Here is a 21,766-nt window from a genome sequence, read left to right on the forward strand (position 1 = left end):
ATATTAGTACAGTTTACCTGTGTCTGGCTATTGCAGGAGAGATACTGCTGAGAAATTATGTTATCTGGAGGTAATCCAAGTGGTAGTTGACAAGCCATGGGGCTAATGTTGTTGTCCTCTTGTGGGATGACCGCTGTGCCCACAATGGTCTCACTGGGACCTCTCTGGAAGTAGCAGGATGCTTGTGTAGGGCTCTGGGTAAGCAGACCTTTAGTCCCTTGGCAGGATGACATCCCAGATACCAGATTGGCAGAACCATACTGCATTCCGTTCACAGAGGGTTGAGCGTTGTTCATGAACATGCAACTGGTAGAAGTCTTTTGAGGGCTGTTGTTGATGAAATCACCTTGCTGAGGATAAATGGCACTTGCAGATGTCTGGGGCAAGAAGCCAGATCCGATTCCTTGTCCGTTTGTGTGCGGCATCATTTGATTAAGTGTGCCTCTTTGGAAGTCTGTAACTTGGCTGATGAAACCCGGCTGATGCCCGCCGGAAAATGATGTGGGGACTCCCTGAGGGGTAGTTTGGGATTGCTGCCAGCCAGGCGGTCCTGCATTGGCAGCATTTTGAGTGTGGAGAGAAAACTGTCCTTGCAGGTTGGCAAATGGGCCAGAGTGCAGTCCTGCATCTTGTGGGCCTGAAACGTTATGGGCGCAAGAGTTCATCCTGTTATCCACCACACTGTTGCTGCTGGGTACCCACTGAGGGTTCTGACTGATTGATGGTTGTTGGGGAAGGGAATTCTGGTTGCGGAAGCCCATCGGCTGGGTGGATGTGCCCTGCACCAGAGGACTCTGAAGAGGGAGAGTCGTTGTGTTTGGATGGGGCTGGTTTCCAGTCAGTAGGTTTCTCTGGCCACATGGCACTATACCATTCTCTTGCACAACACCTTGCAGGCCAAGATTGATTTGGTTTGGCTGCTGACTCTGCTGCATGGCAAGAGAAGGCCTAAACAAAATGTTACTGTTGCCGGCCATCTTTTGGGTTGTCTGATCTAGTCCAAATGATTGGATGAAATTGTTCCCAGGTAGCATCTGCGGCCCCATATGGGAGAGCTTCACCGTCCCTCTTCCAGGACTACTAGTATCCATTCCCTCTTGGATGTTCATTCCGATGAATCCACCCTGACCTGGAGATCCACCATGCACCCCTGCCTGGCAGCTGAATTCCTGGTTAGCAGCCAAGTTATTCTGCAACTCCAACTCTGATAGACCCTCAGACATTTCTGAAAATGGACCAAGGTCCTTCAGTGGTTGAATGCCATTTTCTTTGAAAAGAACATCCTCCACATAAGAGAAGATGTCTTCTGTGATGATTTCGTTAATTTCCATATCGTTGTTGTAGTTCATCCTGCACAGAGTGTTCTCCCACTCCTTCAGCTCCATCCTGTCCAAATTAAAATCTTCAAGGCTGTTGCAATTATTGCCGACCTCGATAATCTGCTGCAAGGTTTCTAACATGTCTTTTACTACAGCTTCCTCCTTTATCCCAGGCACAGTGTTTGGGGTTGACGGCTGCCAGGTGTTCCCAGGGACATTGAGCAGGGCGTGGCTATCCCCAAACGCTTTGTCAATGGTAAACTGGGAATTGGGGTCATTATTCTGGCTGTAAAGAGAATGGTCCTGTTTCAGCATGGAGCCGAGAAGAGAATCTGGGTCCAGAGATGGAGGATTGAGCATTTTCTGGCCTTTGCTCTGATTTTGAATCTCAGCAACATCCAGTGTGGGACCAACCTCATACAAGACACCCTCACCAGTGGCGCAGTTAAATGGTAGCTGCAACTTCCTTTGACGGAGATGTTCCTCACCCTCCTCATTACTATAAAATACAGGCATTACATTAATTAGACATACCAAAAGATTAGATTAACAATGACATCATTAGAATCAGGTTTAACGTACGTTAGTGCTCTCTGCCTAGCAATAATGAAGTCTGGTCTTCCTGCTTTATAAACAAGCCTAGCATTGGCCTGCACCCAGATCCAGGTACCCCCTTTTGAAAGAAGCCTGAAGACGGTTAATCCACTCTCTCCTGTCTTTATCACTATAAAAAAAGAAAAAACATAGATTTTAAAGACGTATTTGATATTTGTGAAGTCCTTAAATGGAATTTGTCTAAAGGCCAAGTCAAACAACTAAGGATAGACTTGACTTTGATTTAACAAGTACTACTAGGCCAAGGTCCGACATAACTCACTTCTGATGTGGTTGTCAGCACAGTACATCATGTCAGCAGCGTGAATGAACTGATACCCAGAGCCTCTCATACACAGCTCAATCTCAGTGTAGCCAAGAACCACCTTCCCTCTGCAGAAATTTAAAACAAGAAGAAAATGTTTAACATTGTGTGTTAAAATAAATGTTTGGCACAATCTGATTCTGTCTTTAAAAGGAAAGCTACCTTGTGTCGATACCCATGGGTGTGAAGTCCAGCTTGTGTTTTGTTTGGAAGAGGAGAGTTTTACTCCTGATCTCCAAGATCGAGGGTGGCTGGAGGGGTGTAGCAATGATAAAAAGAGCCAGCTGAGGGTGAGCCAAAGTCCCATCTTCTGCCAACTTGTTTTGCCCATGGAGATATTTCAGCCTCCCCTGGAAGTTCAGGGCCTTAGGGACAAAAGAAAGGACATGAAATTCATATTTAGACCCATGAGGGTCTGACACTGAGAGTAAACAATCAACAACAGATTTATTTATACAGCTGTTGCTGCAATATGTTTTATGCAGAGAAACAAATACTGAGTCTAGTGCAAAGGATTTGTCCCAAAATTAACTCTACAATATCGATTAGGATGTTTACCAGGAAGCCTGACGAGTTGTCAAGGAGGCATCTGAATCGGCAACAGAAACTTCGTTCCAGGAAAGAAGAGTTTTCTGGAGGGATGTGTTGAGGGTTGTAGTTGACCATGTCCCTGGTGATATCACTGCTGCTCTGCATTGCTGGAGACCAATCGGTTGTGCCAAGCAAAAGAGAAAAACAGTGATGTCATCGGCTATGAATCACAACCCATATTCATCATCCCTGGTTTATACAAGGCTCCATTTAATAAATCTGAACTGATCCTCCCACAGCTGTCTTATTCTCCACAGAAGTCTGCTCATTCACAAAACATTCAGGGCTGGGCATTGCAGTACAAGTTGACAACACATTACCAGGAACTCACTGACCCTATTTGCACATTAGTGTTAGGGATAGAGTTGCTACTAACCCTCAGATCCATCAGCACTGTCACTTGAGGGATTGAGAGCGAAGTGTAGTTGCCTTCGAAACATTGCCCGATCATCTGTATGGATGAGCTCAAATACACTCTGGTGGACCACATCCGACTGTAAAGACAGTTTAAGAAGATATGTAAGAACATATATGACAACAAAACATCTTTTTTATCTATATTCCCCTGTCATGACTTCTCACATATTTACACCTTCTCAGATGCAGTTTATTTTTAACTTACACAGCCTGACTTCTAACCCAAAAGTCAAGCTTTATATTCTCAGTATGGCTAAGAGTTGTTGGTGGGGGCGAGTGTAAAAACCGCACTCTCATTCACTCTCAACACCCATGACCGGATGAGTATCTAACACCCAACTGCTCCCCTGGTGCTGCACCAGATGGCTGTTTTTTGCTCTGGTTTAGAGTTTAGCTCATGTCTTTAATGGGCACTAACTTATATGTGTTAAATGGAGCACAAATTCTAGGTTTTTTATTTTCTTGACCATTATACCACTTCTCTGAATTCCCCATGATGTAATTGCAGCATGTTCATCTAAAACATGTTCAGCATGTTCTATCGTTTTTGACATGCAACAATGACAACAGTTAAAACTTTGTTTTTTCTGAAGAGCAACTGATGAGAAAGCAAAACAAAATCTTCAGTCTGCTATTGCCTGATCATCAAAAATGTCTCCCTCTAGAGGATGGCATGGTCACTGCAAGTTTTCAATTAATCCAGTTGATTTTTCTTACTCTGTTTTTTCCCTCTCTCTTTCCTTAGCAGTCCAGTGAAAACAAGTCTATTCTAAGTGCTTGCTCAGTCTGTGTGTGCTAATTATTGCAGGCTGGATGGTGGGGGATGAAAACCAGACAAGGTCCAGAAACCGTTCATGACAACTTGTACCAACAAATGCACATTTAATGGATAATGAGGACTAAAAAGGGGAGTAGGTTTAGAGAGGAGATATATATTAATTGCCTAACACTGTACACATATTTAAACATGTATCTTTGTAAAAACAACAATACATTCATTAAATCATGCAAAAAGCCACAATGCACACAATTGTGTTGCATCTTCAGATATATTGAATGTTAATATATATTTTATACAAGCTTAGATTTACATTTTGTTTTGATTATACAAATATTTGTGTTGCTGGTGCATTTACTTTATATACAACCAAATTTACTAAATATCTATATTTTCATACACTACCTGACAAAAGTCTTGTAGCCTATCTAAGGTTTAGGAACAACAAATAATGTTGTTCCAGTTTTACTTCCAGTTGATCATTTGATATCAAAAACGTTTTATATTAAAGTCAAAGGCCTCAAGATTATGCTTATTTTAGCAAAATAAAATTTGATCTTGCCTTTATTTTTAATTATTTAATTAGGACAGTAAAGTCTGACTTTGCTTAGACAAAAGTCTTGTCACTTAACAGAAATAATGTACAGTATAGAATAACTTATTAATAAAGTCATCTGGAATGCCAAAGAAAGTGTTCTTGCCGGACTTCCAGAGTTCATCAAGATTCTTTGGATTCATCTTCAATACCTCCTTCATCTTACCCCAGATGTAACGGAGGCCAGGTAGTGAAGTGCTGTGCAGGTACACCTCACTCCTCTGACCTCTAAAGGTGCTCTAGCGACAGACACTAGAGGCCATGGTCTTTAGCCTCCTTGGTAGAGCAACCGACTCCCATGCCGAAGGTCGCTGGTTCAAAATCAGCTCGGAGTGTGTTGGGTGGCGTAGGACCGGCGGGGTTGCACAGACATGCTCAATAATGTTCATGTCTGGTGATTGGGCTGGCCAATCCTGGAGCACCTTAACCTTGCTTTCAGGAACTTTAATGTAGAGGCTTGAGTATGAGAAGGAGTGCTATCCTACTGAAGAATTTGCCCACAAACCTGTGGTTTGTAATGCAATGGGCAGCACAAATGTCTTGATACCTCAGGCTGTTAATGTTGCCATTCATTCCAGATATCTTGCACGCCCACTGCATGTAACTCCAAAACATGATTTTTCCTTCATCAAACTTGACTGATTTCAGTGAGAATCTTGAGTCCATGCTGGTTCCAGTGAGTATTCTGAAGTATTTGTGATGATTGGGATGCAGTTCAACAGATGATTCATCAGAAAAATCTACCCTCTGCCATATTTCCAAATGATTAACTTGACGTCATTATTTATTACTCTTACAGCTAGGATCAAAGACAAGACTTTTGTCAGGACTTTTGTTTATATATAAGGTCACAAATATTCAATATGTTATGCAGCCCTATTTATTAATATTTGATTATTTAATCAAGCTGATCAAAATCCTCCAAAATAACATTTATTAGATTCTAGAATAAAAGTAATCAGCAATATATGAATAGCTATAAGCCGGCTAAGTCACAGCAGGTGTTCAGAGCGCTGTGGCGGTGGGTATGCATGCATTTATGCGCTTGTGTGTGCAGGTGTCGCAGGCCTGCCTCACTACGTAACCGTGACGACCTGGACTTGTAGAGAGGGAACAACACACTCCAGGGAAATTGATTTAGTAAGGAAAAACAGGTACGGAATAACAAGCGCACGCTACATGCGCAGATGCATATCAACAAAAACACCACTGATTTCATTCACATATCCTAGGTGTGCAAACATATTATTTTGGTATGTACCTACTATTATCATTGTAATATTTGTGTGTGTTCTGTATATTTGAGTAGACATTGTGAAACGTACTCCATAGCCTCCTTATTGTTGGATTTGGTAATGAAGCGGCTATTGTTTATGTAATCTATACATGCAATCTATACATACAGGAACACACGTTCCCACTCGCAGAACCGGCTGCGGTTCACACACACAGACGAACAGGTTTGGCGAGTCCTTTAATGAAGTATCCAAACATTCAATTTGACTCTCTTTGATGTTCTTTTTCTGAGCTTCTCCTCTTTTATAAACAAAGCCAAACTATGTCTGATAAGCACATCCCAGACTGAAAGAAAAAACAAAACACAACGCTTAATCGAGAGACATTTGCAAATATTAGCTTACATGAATTTGAATACATGTTCTAAATAGGACAAGGAAGAAAACTGATGTTTTCAACAAACAGTAGGCTAGTTTAACTATTTAAAAAATTAAAAAATTTGACTGATTGTTTAATAGTAAACAAACACCTTAATGAGGAATCAAGCGGATATATATTTTTAAAGCCTACTTTAGTACGGCTAGTAGTTGTTAAGTTTGTACCTGTGACCAACATTGTCGCCCACAGAATGATCCTAAAAAAACATCAAGCGAATTTCATGACCGTAGGAAAAATTTATTTCTAAAAGCCATTAATCTTCCTCCAGGGTGAGGAAAGTCACAAACGAAGAACGAACTGAAGAATGATGAATGTTTCCAAGAGCATGACTCATCTGTTGGTTTGACAACTATGTAGGATTCATCCACTGTCAATCGATGTTTGAGGCTGGTAAACTAAATAGCTTTGTTTTCACTAGCAATGTTTTTTTGCAGAGTATGAAAACGTCAACGTATGCCTAATGACACTTAATTTAAGCAAAACTCACCTGATGGAAGCCCAAGTAGTCCTGTATAGTTGGAGACGAGTAGAATACGTAACCTTCAGCCGTGACCACCAGCACGAAGCCATTGAGTGCCTGGAGAAAAAATTAATTAAATTGATGTTTATTTCTATAGCGCTTTTACAATGTAGACTTCAAAGCAGCTCAACATAGAAGTTCTAGTAAATTGAAAATGTGTCTGTTCAGTTTTCAGAGTTTAAGTTGAGTTTAGTTCAGTTCAGTGTGGTTTATATTCACTGCTGAGAGTCCAAACACTGAAGAGCAAATCCATCAATGCGTAGCTCCACAAGTCCCAAACCTAGCAAGCCAGTTGCCAGGAACAGAACTTCACCAATTGATAAAAGTGAAGGATAAAAGGCTCGTCCGTTGGGAACGACTATTTCTCCACAGGCCAAATTCAATAATAAATAAATAAATACACAAAAATGACAGAAATAATTTAGAATATACGCCAATTCTAACTATTAACTAGTGGCTTATTATTACTAGTCCCACAGGGAATCAGAGCCCATCATTAAATCTATTTATTTACTTATGTAAATATATATTTATTACGTTTTTATATTAATTTCAGAAAATTATTGAATAATATGCAAATGTTCCAATGATTTATGTACAATTGTAGTAGATCCGTTTTATGATATGTTTGTTTTGGTTAGGTTGGTTAGAATTGGATTTGCACCGTTAACCCAAAATAAGTTTTTATTTTTTATGGGTTTTAGTTATTATACTCTCAAAATCATTCCACATAAATCTGTAGATTTTTACCTTCTTTAATATGTCTATTTTTACAATATTGTGTGCATAAATAGCAATAAAAAGTCAAAATATTGTAAAAAACAATAAATCAGGGAAATAGTTTAATTTAGGTTCATTACCAATTCTCACTATTAACAAGTGGCTACTATACTCTCAAAATCATTCCACATTAATCTGAGTATTTGTTTTCATTTTTAATTTAGACTTTTTTTTTTTACTATATTGTGTGCATAAATAGAAATAAAAAAAAATCTGAAAAAATGAAAAATAAAATCAAGAATATAGTTTAAGTACCAATGCTCGCTATTAACTAGTGGCTTATTATTACTAGTCTTACTTGAAATCAGAATCCATCATTAAATCTATTTATTTACTTATGTAAATGTATATTTAAGCTGTTTTTATAAATTAATTTCAGTAAATTATTGAATAATATGCAAATTTTTCAATGATTTATATACATACTGTTTGAAATTTTAGATTGCATGCATTGTAGTAGATATATTTTATGATAAATTATACTGACCTTATTCTTCAATGCTGAAGTTTTTAGGATTGTTTTAGAACTTTAGATTTAGTTGCCTATGGGGAAATGACTAGGAATAATAAATGGCAAACAGTCAAACTACTTTCTCTACAAACAAGTGTTTGCATGACTATACAGACAGAGTAGAATAATAGAATAAGAAAATAATAGTTTGCAACAAGCTGCAAAACGAGCAGTATTTAAGATCTAAAATCAATGGAAGTCATTCCAAAATGATTCAAATGGCTGCGCTCGCTTGTACGCGGAGAATAAGGTGAATACTGTAGCTTTGTTTCGCAATGATTCTAACTGGATTTAATTAAATACATTTTTATTTTTATTTTATGTGTTTTAGTTATTATATTCTCAAAATCATTCCACATTAATCAGCAGATTTTTTTCCCTTTTTCATTTTAATTTTTATTTTTTTTTTACTAAATTGTGTCCATAAACAGCAGTAAAAAGTCAGCAAATTCTGTCTGATCTTGCTTATATTATATGCCTATTATTCAGATATTGTCTGTTAATTAGTACTTATAAAGTATGATCTTATTCTACATCCCTAATACTACCCATGAAAACCTAACTACTACCGTGATAACTAATAATAAGCAGCAAATTAGTGGTTTACGTAAGCAAAAGTCATAGTTAATGGTTTACTAATAGTGAGAGCTGTATCTTAAAACAAAGTGTGACTGAAATCAGAAATATTTGCAAATGCAAATACATGCAAACACATAGTATATTAGCAGCAAAATCAAAAATGCATTCATTTGAATACTTCATAAACACAAACAGAAATGTGGGTTTTTGTTTGTTTTAAAGCACGTGGGATTTCGAGTAAGATGGGTGTGGATAATGAGGCCATTTTTCTTCTTTTACATCTTTTTTTTTTCAGCAAACATCCCATGTAATTAGCCAGGCTTTTGTTGAGGTGTTGAACATGACAACAGAGAGGGGGTGAATATCGCCGCTAGTCACGCACAGGAACCAACAGCCCTCAAACAATGGAGAAAGAGAGAGAGGGATAAACAAAGATGTGGCTGAGAAATGTAAAAAAAAAAAAATCTCACAATATTTGTAGGTTGGAAGCAACGTGATATAGTTTACAAAGAAAAGATAACATTGCTCAATAGTGGAGAATCTCGAATGCTCAGACTTCATTCCTTGTCACAGAGCGTGACAACAGCTACAATAAACGAAACATCAGCTCAGTTTTCATGTGTTTATTATGACAGGGAAGCTGCTTTATATGAAAAAGTGTGGATGGTCTATGTGACTGTTGTTTAGTTTATCATCCTTCCAAGGAATCAGGAAATGTTCACACTTTTTATCTGCTATGCGCAAACACACACACACACACACACACACACACACACACACACACACACACACACACACACACACACACACACACACACACACACACACACACACACACACACACACACACACACACACACACACACACACACACACACACACACACACACACACACACACACACACAAAACCTTGGGAAATTACCGACTTCTTTGTACAGCCCAGAGTGAGAGTTTGCATAAGATGATATACGACAATAGCAGGGATTCCATCACCCTGTGTAAAAGCAAATTTCGAAGTATCGCACGCTACTGATGACGAGTGATAACAAATTTTTTATGAAAATTCCTTAGTTCGAAAAAAATAAATAAATTATGCTCACTTGAAATGGTTTTGAAAAACAGTTCATGCAAATAATATGAGATGGAAAATGCATTTGCCTGACAGATCCAGCATTATAATCACTGTCTTTATTAAGCTTGTCTTGTACTGTTGGTTGCTAGGTTACCAATACTATACTGGTCAGCTCAACGCAATCTCGCGGCAATTCATAGCTTTGATTTAGTGGCCATTTCGTTTTAATGGTCCCAATTGTACATTTTAGTACAATCTGCTGATAATGTGGCTAAGGTTGGGGGTGGGCTGGGTATATACAGGAATCAAAAGAGTCAAATTCAATATTTTAAGACCTTTCTTAAGACTCCGTCTATATGTTTTAATGGAGCTAGATGATATTGCAAAAGAAATTATCACGATGTCATGTTTCATATCATTCAATATCGATAATTATTTAATATTTTTAACACTACATTTAGAAATATTAGGATTCATTTAGTTAACAGTTTTATTTTAATTTGCCAACATTAGTAAATAGTGTTAATCAAAAACAAAAATGTTTAAACAAAATATCTGATCTCTATATAATAAAATAAACACAAGTCTTAAAGAGACTCTTAAACTTGAGAAATTAAATGTTACAAAGTGTATGCAATGGTAAAGTGTAAATGCTGAAAAATCAAAGCAAACTTTAAGGGGTGAATAATTATACAGTAATCTTCAAACTCTGTAACCAAAACAAATTATGATAATCAAATCTGAGCTTTCAAGTAAAGAAACCAGCCATCATTACTCAAATACATATTGCAACATTACAAATTGTGATGTTGAATGACCATATTACCCCTACGCTAAAAACTCTTTCGGATGGGGTGCTAGTGGCTGGGATGCACAAGAAAAGAAACCAAAAAGCCACTTTGGCGACATGCTTACATCTTTTTTTCATGTACGATCTTCTCACTGCAGCTATATGGCACTAAGTTTTTGCATGTGTTGTTGAGCGCGTGCACATGGATTCCTTGACCATTTACAATGGACTGTGTGCTAGTGCTCCCCTGACGTCTCTTGTTTTTAACTAGATGCGGCTGGAAAAAGCACGTGGTTCACATGCGTGCCGCTTGCAAAACATGTGCATGTCGCTCCCAAATGCATGTCATGTAAGTTGCGGCCCCTCCATTGCAAATGACAAACTTACACCCTAAGCTTATTGGCATTACTTTTAAGGCGCACACTAAGCAGCCACATTAATAAACGATATCGCTTCATACCGAAACTACATACAGAATCTTTTTTTTAATCTATAGTGACATCGGTGTTCGGTCAATAAATATCTATACCAATTTTATCGCCCAGCCCATTGTTTTAAGACCTCGTTGCAGCTTTAGGGTTCAACTAGTAACATTGCAGACATTTTAACTTTCAGTATATTTACTAAATACTGATTGTAAGAAATCAATTTTAGTCTAAAACATTATTCATATACTGAGTAAAAATGCTAATCCAGCAGGTAGCGCCTATAGAACAGCAGAAATAAGTGTTGTCTAAGGGTGCTTTCATACTTAGACTTTTATTTCGGAACCCGTCTCGTTTGCCCAGTTAGCGTGGTTCGTTTGGCATATGTGAATCCAGCAATCGCGCTCTGATCCACGCCAAATCAATCGGTCCGAGAGTGCCTAAATGAGGTGGTCTCGTCTTGATTGAGACATATTCAGGGGCAGATCGATTGTAGTAAGAAAGCGATACGATCTGAGCCCGGCTATATCTCAGTGTATCATGGATATGTCATAGGCATATATACGCCTATATGAAGAGAGAGTTATGAGTAGAGCGGGAGGTCATTCCTTCCAGTAAATGTTCGTTTCATGTAAAGGCCTATAATGCATAACCCAACTGCTATGTATGAGAAAGTCTTACCTCTGATTTATACTTGGTAACGATGTCTGTGAGTGTCAAGATTCAAAATAAAAACGCAGCTTTTCGCTTACAATGTCTTTTTGCTCATCATCATAAATTACAATAAGGACACATGACAGCTGAGCGGGACTCTGCAAAAATAAACCCTGAAACTCTGACCAATGTGAGGAGAGTTTACTCGCACGTGACTTGTTTTAGCTCTTTTGGTCCATTTAGAATCTTTGCCGTGTGAAACAAATGAATCGATTTACAGGTGTGAACAACAAAGCAGTGTGGTGTGGAACTTTATTGATATATTTGCAATATTGGCAAATTAAATTCAGGCAAACTTTGGCATACAAAAAATTATTAAAAATTGATGATCTTGTAAATAGCATTTAGCTCTTTTTAATAGTGTTTAAGGCCCTTATATATTTAAGAAAAAAGCTGATAAATCCATTTAAAGACCCCGGGGATACCCTGGGTGAGGTTTGGGAGCCTGCTTCCTTCGAAAAATCGCACTGATTCATATAAATGAAATACTATGAATTCACATGAATTAGCCACTTTTTAGACAATACATTAAATTATTACATTTCCTTGGGGAATGAGACTAGTCAGTCTAATTGACTTTTAAATTGGTTTTTGGTGAACTTTGAAAAGATTCGATTTATGTTAGGATAAAAATTTGGCTACTGACAGATAATTTTGAAAGTGGACAGATGCTTGTCTCTGAGTTTTTAAAAATTAGTAGAATCACATTTAAAAACCCTTGAATTTTAGCTAATTCCTCTTGATCTTTATGTAAAATGACGTGCAAAGTGTTTATAGAGCATGCTAATGTCCAGTGTAATCATATGTAAACAAGTAGAAGGTCACTATGATGTTCAGTGTTGCATTTTCCATGTGTTTTACCTGCAACAACAGCTCCCCTTCTGAGAAGTTGACTCCATCCAGACTGGAAGCTGTTTGTCCATTTCCTCCAAACGTCCCTGACCGGTCATTTAGCCATCCATTTCCTCCTGTCTTTTTGATTGTGGCTAAAAGTAGAAGAGAGAAAAAGTGCATGGTTACTAAAAGGTTACCACTACGAAGGTCATTCTATTGCTATTTGATAGAATAATACATCATTTAAAGCACAGTTGCAACCATCATGAAAGTTGCGCCATTTTGCTAATAAAACATTGCATAATCAATAAGCAAATCTCTTCCTATGATAAGGACTGTGTACATGTAAATATCATTCTTTTCCCTCCTTGAACTCTGAACATCGTTTATCTTATTGCTCTCAATATGTACCACTCAAGAACAAAGATATAGTCAATTTAATAAGGTGTTAGTCAATAAAACTAAGTGCTTTTTGACAGATGCTTCATGTTGAACACTCGAGTCTTGCACAAGCTACTGTAGAACTAAATGTGCTAACATGTTACAAAATCATTGAGGAACTAGAAGTAAACAAGATGAAAACTGAGGAAACTCGAGTGGCGAAATCTGAAGAAAACTAAAGTACATCAAATTATTATAAAATAAAACCTGGAGACAAATGGTCAAATCTGAGGTAAGCCCTAAATCTGCATGGTAAAATGTTGAGTCAACTAATGCAATACCAGGGATGAGCTGAATGGTCAAAATGATGGAAAACAAAATTTAAATTTTAGATTAAATGAGTTAAAGTTGGACTAAATTAATTATAATATAGAGTGAACTCTTACATGAAATGTAATCTTTAATCTTAACCTGCAAGGTAAAATGCCAAGTAACCTGGTGCAAAAATCTAACGAAACATTAAGTAAAATATAAAGGGAACTAAACTGAAGTAAAAGCCTAAAGAATAAAAGAGATAAAATGCAAGCAATTCTAAGGTAAATCTGTGGTAATATATAAGGCAAACTGAGGTAAAATCTGTGGTAAAGGCAGGGATTCTCAACTAGTGAGCCACAGCGATCCTGTAGGTGGGCCGCGAGTAAGCTCATATAATGTGTATCGCTGCTTATAAGATGCTGTAGAAAATAAGAGAATAATAGTAGAAAGCACAAGAAATGCTTTGCTAATAAATAAACGTTTAAAATAGGCATTTCTCCAGACAATCACAAATGTCAGAGTCTTCACAGATGGAGGTGTGTCGAAGTGAAAAAGGTTAAGAACCTCTGATTTAAGAAACGCTAAGGTACAATCTGTTGTACAATGAGGTTTAACAGGTAAAATATTAGAAAAACTGAGGTAAATCTGTGGTAAACATACATTGAGAGACAAAATTAGGTTAAATATGTAATAAACTAAGATAAAATATACAATAAGCTGGAGAAAACATTAAAATATGAGACAAAAATCTGAAATAAATAAGAAGTCCGAGACTACATCGGAAAGAATCTGTGATGACATGGAAGTAAAATGAGAGCTAAAGTGAAAAACTATAAATACCCAAAGATAAATCATTAAAAAAAAAACAAAGTCTGAGGTAAACTGAGACAACAGTATCAAGATGAATATCTTATTGGTAAACCTTTACAATTGGGTTAAAATATGAGGTAAACTCTGTGGTAAACTGGTGTAAAAGTTTATTACTTAAAGCTTGTCACTGACCAGACGGAACTGTTTGTGACGGAACTGTTGTTTTTACTTGCTGTCAGACAGAGGAAGAAATTTCAACACTTTCAGAGCACACACAGTTTCAGCCCAAATTTACTAGATGCCTGACACACACACACACGCACACACACACACGCACACACACACACACACACGTTCAGATTTTCCTGCACAAATAAAATTAAATGACTTCATCAAGGTGAACATTTCCAGTAGCGGTTCCAAATTCTTTATTGTTTTTGTGTGGTTTTGCCAAGTTTTCCACACATTTCTTTTCAGCAAACTGTGAATTCAAATTCCTAAATGAACAATAAACTATTCGACGTATCGTTTACCATCAAGCAGAGAGAGTTAAACTCTGCTTTGGCAGGTTATTTTGTGCGTGTGTGTGTGTGGAAATGTATTGCGCTAGGCTAACGCTGAGCTAACATAAGCCAATGGGTGCGGCTCTCTAAGCCATTTCCTCCCTGACCAGCGCAGATGCCTTGCTATTTCTAGACCTTATCAAGCCCTCTCTATCGCAACACTTGGATTGAAAAAAAAAATGTAAAGGAATGAAAGAGAAGAGAGGAGAAAAAAAAAACAAAAAACGGCAGAAGTGGAGGAGGGGAAAGAACAGCGTTTTTCTGCAAGGGACCAAAAATATCTCCCCACAGGACACAGATGTTGAGAGATTATTTGGCGAGGGGAAAAGCCGAGGCGAACACAAACCACTTTAAACGGCGACTGCTAATCGGATTGGCAGTTTAAACTGCAGATGAATGTAAAAAAAAAAAAAAATTCGACGAAAGCAGAGAAAGACTACGACCAAGTTCTGCTGACACTCACCACAGATCTTGATGGAGAAGTAAACAGGGTGTAATACAAACTCTGCCACCACACCAAAGAAATAACTACAGTATGGATAGCGGAGAGAGCAAGGGGAAGAACTCTTGATGAGGAAAACAGACCACTTGGCCCCTAGCGCTAAGCTTCTGAAGCTAAAGAGCGCGAACGTGCACAAAGCAAGGCAGCTGCTCAGGAGTCTTGCAGTCTACCGACACACAACAACTCAGTGACACACAAAACTGAGAGTCGGCCAATTTTGTTGCTGAACCTTCTTGGATGTTCCTGGCATGCATGTCCGTCAAACGTTGGCAGCCATTTGGCTATGTGGTCCCGTTTTCGACTCTGTACTTAAAAGCTCCAGCCTTTCATAAGCATATCGGGCCTGTTATTAAAGATGGAGGTTTTGTGGAGCATCTATGTAATCACAGTCCACCTCTTCTTCCCGATGGCCTCCAGTGACCTCCAGTGAGGTCCGGAGGGCTGAGTGGTCACAAGCTTCACAAACACAGACAATCTGAAGCAGCAATCAATTGCCGTCTGTTCATCTGCCATTACTGTAATTCAACACACATGGCCCCCTCAATGCAACCGCGACGTGCTCTTTCCCTCGTGTTCCTTCCCTCCTCCTGCCGTAAGTCCCGCTTGTACTCTTCAATTTCGCATCGGGCATCTCTCGACCGCAATCTCTAAACCCGTTCTCCGCTTGTCATGTGTAACCGGAGAAAGTGGGAGGTCTGGTGCGAATGGTGATCAGGAACAGGGTGAACTTGTCTAATGCGGGTCATTAAACTAACTGAAAGACCCGATCCAGGCCCACGTGATGAGCTCATCTTTTATCCGCCTCTCATCTTTTGCTGTTCTGTCTGCTCTTTCGACATCAAAACTGTGGGTAATTGTGCTCAAATTGAGGCAGATTTGAACGCAAGCCCACTGCTGATTGTGGAGGACTACTCCCTTCCTGAAACGCCAATGGTAGCCACCGCTTTCAAGGAGAGGTAATGATCAAAAAGGTCAAGTTCATTTAAGAATATCTCGAGTAATTTTTAAAGATTATGCTGTCCTAGTAATCAGTATTTGCTGGTATTGTTTTAACTTTGATTTAGGGAGCTTTAGTAACATCTTTGCCATTAAAAATTATTTGTGTGACAAATGCAAAATTCAGGTTTGAGGTGAATAGTTAAAATTACAAAGTAGATGCTTGACAGAGGCCATATCCACATATAAATGTGTATTTTCTCTCCCTTTAATCTTGTCCACACATGCATGGCTCTATGAAAATGGTCTACATGAAAACCCCCCAAACACTCTAAACAGTGCTGTTAAGAGCATCCCAAACATGTGGAGATGTGCTCCTAACTGTAAAGTGAGGATAGCTAATCAGAAGCCTCAAAAAAGTGTTATTAGTTTGGTTGGCTGTCAACCTGGCAGACCAAGACGTGTATCTTGTAAACAACTGAGATTGTGGGGCATAATCTGATGTCACAAAGGAAATGACATCATGAATGGGTCAAAAAAAAAAAAAAAAAAAAATTCACCAGCTACATGCACTTAAGCAGTTTTGAAAATCCTCACCCTGATTGGAGTTTTCAGAACATTTCAGTTTCAGAGACCCAACACGGTGTTTGCATTGTGGACGACTGGCAAAGCCACATAGAAAAAGCGGTGGTTTTGAAAATACCATAGTTCATTTGTACAGATCTAAATAAGTGTCAACACTTTCGCTCCAAAACTATTTTGTATGAAAAATAAAGTTTAGCTTTGAAACCAAACAGTTCAAGAGACTCAAATATTTAAGTTGTTGGTGAAAAATATAAATTAAACTCGGGTTGAGACAAACATTTTCACTTGTAAAATAGCCACTGACAGGGTCAAACCTATCCCTCCAAATTCAAATTGTCAAGCGAAATAGTTTTGGAATAATGCTTATTAGTTACTGAAATAGTTGAGTTACCAAACAGTCAAAAATATTAGTCAAAAATGTAAAATTAAGTTTGAGAATAATATTATAAATTATACTAAAAAATTTAAAGGGTGTTTTCAGTTACCCATTGTTTGTGCAATGACCTTGAACACTATTGAGGCCACTGATAAAGACCTTTGGTCTTTTTTCCTTTTTTTGTAATACCTACAATAGCAACCTAAAATACAGAAACTAAAGAGGATTTTAAAAGAAAGATTATGAAACTTTTTTTTTTTTTTAAATTCTAGATTTTAATGAAGCAAAACAAGACCCAGGAACATAAACACTCACATATTCACCAGCCACTATTAGTTACACTTATCCAACTGCTTATTAAAGCAAATTTTGAATCAGCCAATCACATGGCAGCAACTTGAATTAATTTAGGCACGCAAACATGGTCAAGACGATCTGCTGCAGTTTAAACATCAGAATGGGGAAGAAAGGTGATTTTAAACATGGCATGGACAGGCTGGTCTGAGTATTTCAGAAACTGCTGATCTACTGGGATTTTCACCTACAACCATCTCTAGGGTTTACAGAGAATGGTCTGAAAAGGAGAAAATATTCAGTGAGCGCTGTGAGCGCAAATGCCTTGTTGATGGGATGTGCAGCAGACAAATCTGCAGAAACTGCATGATGCTATCATGTCAATATGGACCAAAATCTTTGAGGAATATTTCCAGTACCTTGTTGAATCTATGCCATGAAGGATTAAGGCAGTTCTGAAGGCGAAAGGGATTCCAACCTAGTACTAGTAAGGTGTACCTAATAAAGTGACCGGTGAGTGTATAAAACAAGAAAAAAACCTACTGCTAACCTACTGTTTCATCAAAGTTCTTTAAAGCTCATTTCAGACATGCATCAGAACAAAAAGAACAGTTTCTAACAAAGCCACTTATACCGGTTTTGTTTTCGGATTGTGCCTGAATACAAAACGATACTTACAACACGAACAACAAAATGCTTTGGAGGTATTAGCGAGGCTTCAAAACATAACACTCTCTGGTCTCTCTCAAAGGACAGTGTCTGGAAAATGTCTGCCGAATTGTGAAAGGAGGCACAATGTGTGTTCCTGAGGGTTCAAGAGAGAGAGAAATTAAGACCGAGAAAGAGAGAGAAAGAGAGAGAGGGAAACCCACTGGGCTCTCGTTTGGCCTGTGGTTTAATAACCTCGCGTGCTGAGAATGACTGCATCCTTGACAGCACCTGAACCCTATTAGCTAACAAACTGGAGCGTTTCCCAGACGTTTACCAACCCTTTTCTTCGCCTCTCCTGACACTGTAAACACTGGTCGTTAAGTATAATAATCTCTCCTTCTCAGTCTCATTCTTAACTTTCCACGGTTTATTGAAATCCAAAAATACGCAACCCCAAAAGAAGGAAATCTTCAAGAAAAGACTTAAATTTTTTTTTATTTAAATTTAAAACTGCTTTTATAGCAAAAGAAGACTTTCTTCAGATGTAAAAGTATTATCAGACATACTGTGAAAATTTCCTTGCTATGTTAAAATTATTTAGGAAATAGTTAAAAGAGAAAACAAAAACAAATCAAAGGAGGTTTGAAAAGTTTGACTTGACATGTTTAATAGAGATGCAACGATTAACCGATTTCACTATTAACCGCAATTTAATTCATCCCGTTTAATTATTCATAAAGGATTCTCAACACCATGTATCTGCATGGAGTAAAACTGGGGCAACTAAACAAAGTTATGCCAACTGTGTGCTAGTTTAAAGTTCCGAGCTTGTACACCGAGGCTAATACGCAAGCACACTGGATTAACTATGGCTGAGGCTATTAACTAAGGGCCGTTCATATATTGCTTCTTTTGTGCATGCAAGTTCATTAATTCCAATGCAGGCGCGCAACTTGCACGCTCATATTAGGACACGCCGTGAGAGTCACATGACAAGAACTGACAGATCAGTTTCATACTTTGTATGGAATATACACATTTCTACACCAAATAGATACAGAATAAGAAAAATGAAAAATACCAAACAATTTTGCAATATAGTTGATCAAAAGTGCCTTTCAGACAGATGTTCAGCAGCCTTTGACAACATTTGTTCTCTTAGAAAGGAAAATACTTTAATTTATTATTACTTTAAAAAAATACTTTAATAAATTTACATCAGACAAACACAATTTTTATTATTTATTCAAATTTTTATTTAATTATTAATTTATTTATTGTTCTGTCGATTATTTTCAAGGAAAATTGTTACTTATGTTTGAATGCCAAAAACGTTTTTTTCAGTTCCAAAGAGAAATGGGCTATTGTTTGTTTTTTGTGCTGTGTTAATTGGTTACTGAGCAGCAATAGACAACACTTTAAAATATAAAAAGTTTCCATGTGATTTAATAAACTAGTAGTGTTTTGAAATTAATGAAAGAATAATAACCGTTATAACCGTGATTATTGCGCACTATAATCGTACAATTAAAATCTATAATCGTTGCATCCTTAATGTTTAATATATTATTTTAGTATGGTTTCTATATTCTAATGAGGCATTTGAAAGAAACTCCAGACGCACCTGATCACTAAAGAAGGCTGTTTTCAGCTGAATGCCTAGGTTTTTCAAAGATTAGCCATTTGTATAAAGGCTTTTTAATATCTTTTCCACATCTTTCTAGAGCCTTGGACTGATTTTTGTCGTTTGTTCAGAGGAATCCCTTGCCCAAAGAGTACATAAATGTTATTTAAGCTACCCCAGAGCACTTTTAGTTGTTTTTGGATGTTTAAATATATATTGTATGACAAATATTTTGCATACTGTATGTGAAATCTGAATCCGCGTGGCACTATTTCTAGAGCTCATTGCTGAAAAATGAGTCATTTATTCTTGTGAAATGCATTTTTTTTAAAACTAGGGAACAAACTGTCTTTGTCTGCATGTATAAACACACAGTTATCATTAACACTCTTGTCAGGTAGAGTATCAGCATTGCTTGATCTGTTTTCTTAGACTTCAAGTTTTTCGAAGCACTGCCAAGTTATTGCATCGCTTGCACGATCTACAATCACAAAACAAACATACCCAATTGATTTTTTTTTATAAATATATAGATTATGTGCGACAAGTATGTCTAGTCTTACATTCTGCCAAATGACGAGTGTCTGTACTGTACATAAACACACACGCTGCACACCACCCCCCTATTTATTTTTGAAAGGCTTTGAAACTCCAGTGCTGAATCGAGCCATTGTTTTCTCTCTTTTTTTTTCGTATGTCGTCAGGACTCTGACTTTGATTCTCTCTCTGTCTCTGTGGAGGACAGGTTTGGACTTGAAGGAAGGAGGATTGTGGTATCGGTGTCTTCCAAGATGCCTCTAAAACACTATCAGCGATCTGCACAGTTTCTGTCTCTTGGCAGAGCGTTTTATAAACGGGCCTAATTAAAAGTCTATAGGAGGAATGCACTGTTTATTTACACATGCAAATTCAGAAGAAAGGAGCATATTGGATTGGATGCCTGATTATAACGGTTCACTATCATTTGATTTAACAGTTGGGTTTATAAATATTTCGAAAAAAGACACTTATATAATTATATATATTATATTTGAACATTTCCTAGAGATGGGTTGCAGCTAGAAGGGCATCCGCTGCATAAAACAAATGCTGGATAAGTTGGCGGTTCATTCTGCTGTGGCGACCACACATTAATAAAGGGACCAAGCTGAAAAAAATGAATGAATTAATAAATATTTGAACATATATAGTACACTTCCTGACAAAAGTCTTGTCATCTATCTAAGTATTAGGAACAACAAACAATAACTTGACTTCTAGTTGATCATTCGGTATCAGAAGTGGCTTATATGAAAGGCAAAGGCCTCTAGATTACGCTTATTTTACAAAATAAAATATGATCTTGGTTTGATTTTTGATCATTTAATTAGGACAGTAAGGTTAGACTTTGCTTAGACAAACGTCTTGTCACTTAAAATAAAAAATGCACAGTATTAAATATATAGTCATGCTGCAATGGAAAAAGAATTAATATTGTGTTTGACTCCCATAAGCTTGGACGACTGCATCCATACATCTCTGCAATGACTCCAATAAGTAATTAATAAAGTCATCCGGAATGAAAAAGAAAGCGATCTTGCAGGACTCCCAGAGTTTAAATCAAGATTCTTTGAATTCATCTTCAATGTCTTCTTCTTCATCTTACCTCAGACATGATCAATAATGTTCAAGTCTGGTGACTAGGCTGGCCAATCCTGAAGCAACTTTGCTTTCAGGAACTTTGATGTGGAGGCTGAAGTATGAGAAGGAGCGCTGTCCTGTGGTTGTAATGGGCAGCACAAATGTCTTGATACGTCAGGCTGTTGATGTTGCCATCCACTCAGCAGATCTCTCACATACCCCTGTACTGAATGTAACCCCAAACCATGATTTTTCCTTCACCAAACTTGACTGATTTCTGTAAGAATCTTGGGTCCATGCTAATTCCAATAGGTCTTTTGCAGTGTTTGTGATGATTGGGATGCAGCTCAACAGATGATTCAGAGGAAAAATCTAACTTCTGCCACTTTTCCAAATTATCAACTAGAAGTCAAGTTTTTATTTGCTGCTCTTACAACTGGGATCAACGGCAAGACTTTTGTCAGGTAGTGTTTTATGCAAAAGTCCGAAGCACTATACCAACTTTGTTGGCCTAAAAAAATAGCACAATATATAATCAATCAGACACTTTATTAAAAGCAAAGAGAAAATATGGAAAATATGTAAAAAC

General features: G+C 37.6%; 1 protein-coding gene across 2 annotated transcripts in view; it reads right to left on the bottom strand.

The window, feature by feature from the left end:
- ahr2 (aryl hydrocarbon receptor 2) overlaps nucleotides 1–21,766 on the bottom strand; it is a 118,605-nt gene that overhangs the window by 4,413 nt on the left and 92,426 nt on the right. For both annotated transcript variants that reach the window (NM_131264.1, XM_073936280.1), the window contains 8 exon segments: nucleotides 18–1,818; nucleotides 1,902–2,043; nucleotides 2,197–2,306; nucleotides 2,401–2,603; nucleotides 2,797–2,936; nucleotides 3,206–3,323; nucleotides 6,781–6,870; nucleotides 12,548–12,672. In NM_131264.1, the coding sequence (NP_571339.1) occupies nucleotides 18–1,818; nucleotides 1,902–2,043; nucleotides 2,197–2,306; nucleotides 2,401–2,603; nucleotides 2,797–2,936; nucleotides 3,206–3,323; nucleotides 6,781–6,870; nucleotides 12,548–12,672 (2,729 nt within the window).

Source organism: Danio rerio, chromosome 22 (genome assembly GCF_049306965.1).
Source record: "Danio rerio strain Tuebingen ecotype United States chromosome 22, GRCz12tu, whole genome shotgun sequence".
NCBI lineage: Eukaryota > Metazoa > Chordata > Actinopteri > Cypriniformes > Danionidae > Danio > Danio rerio.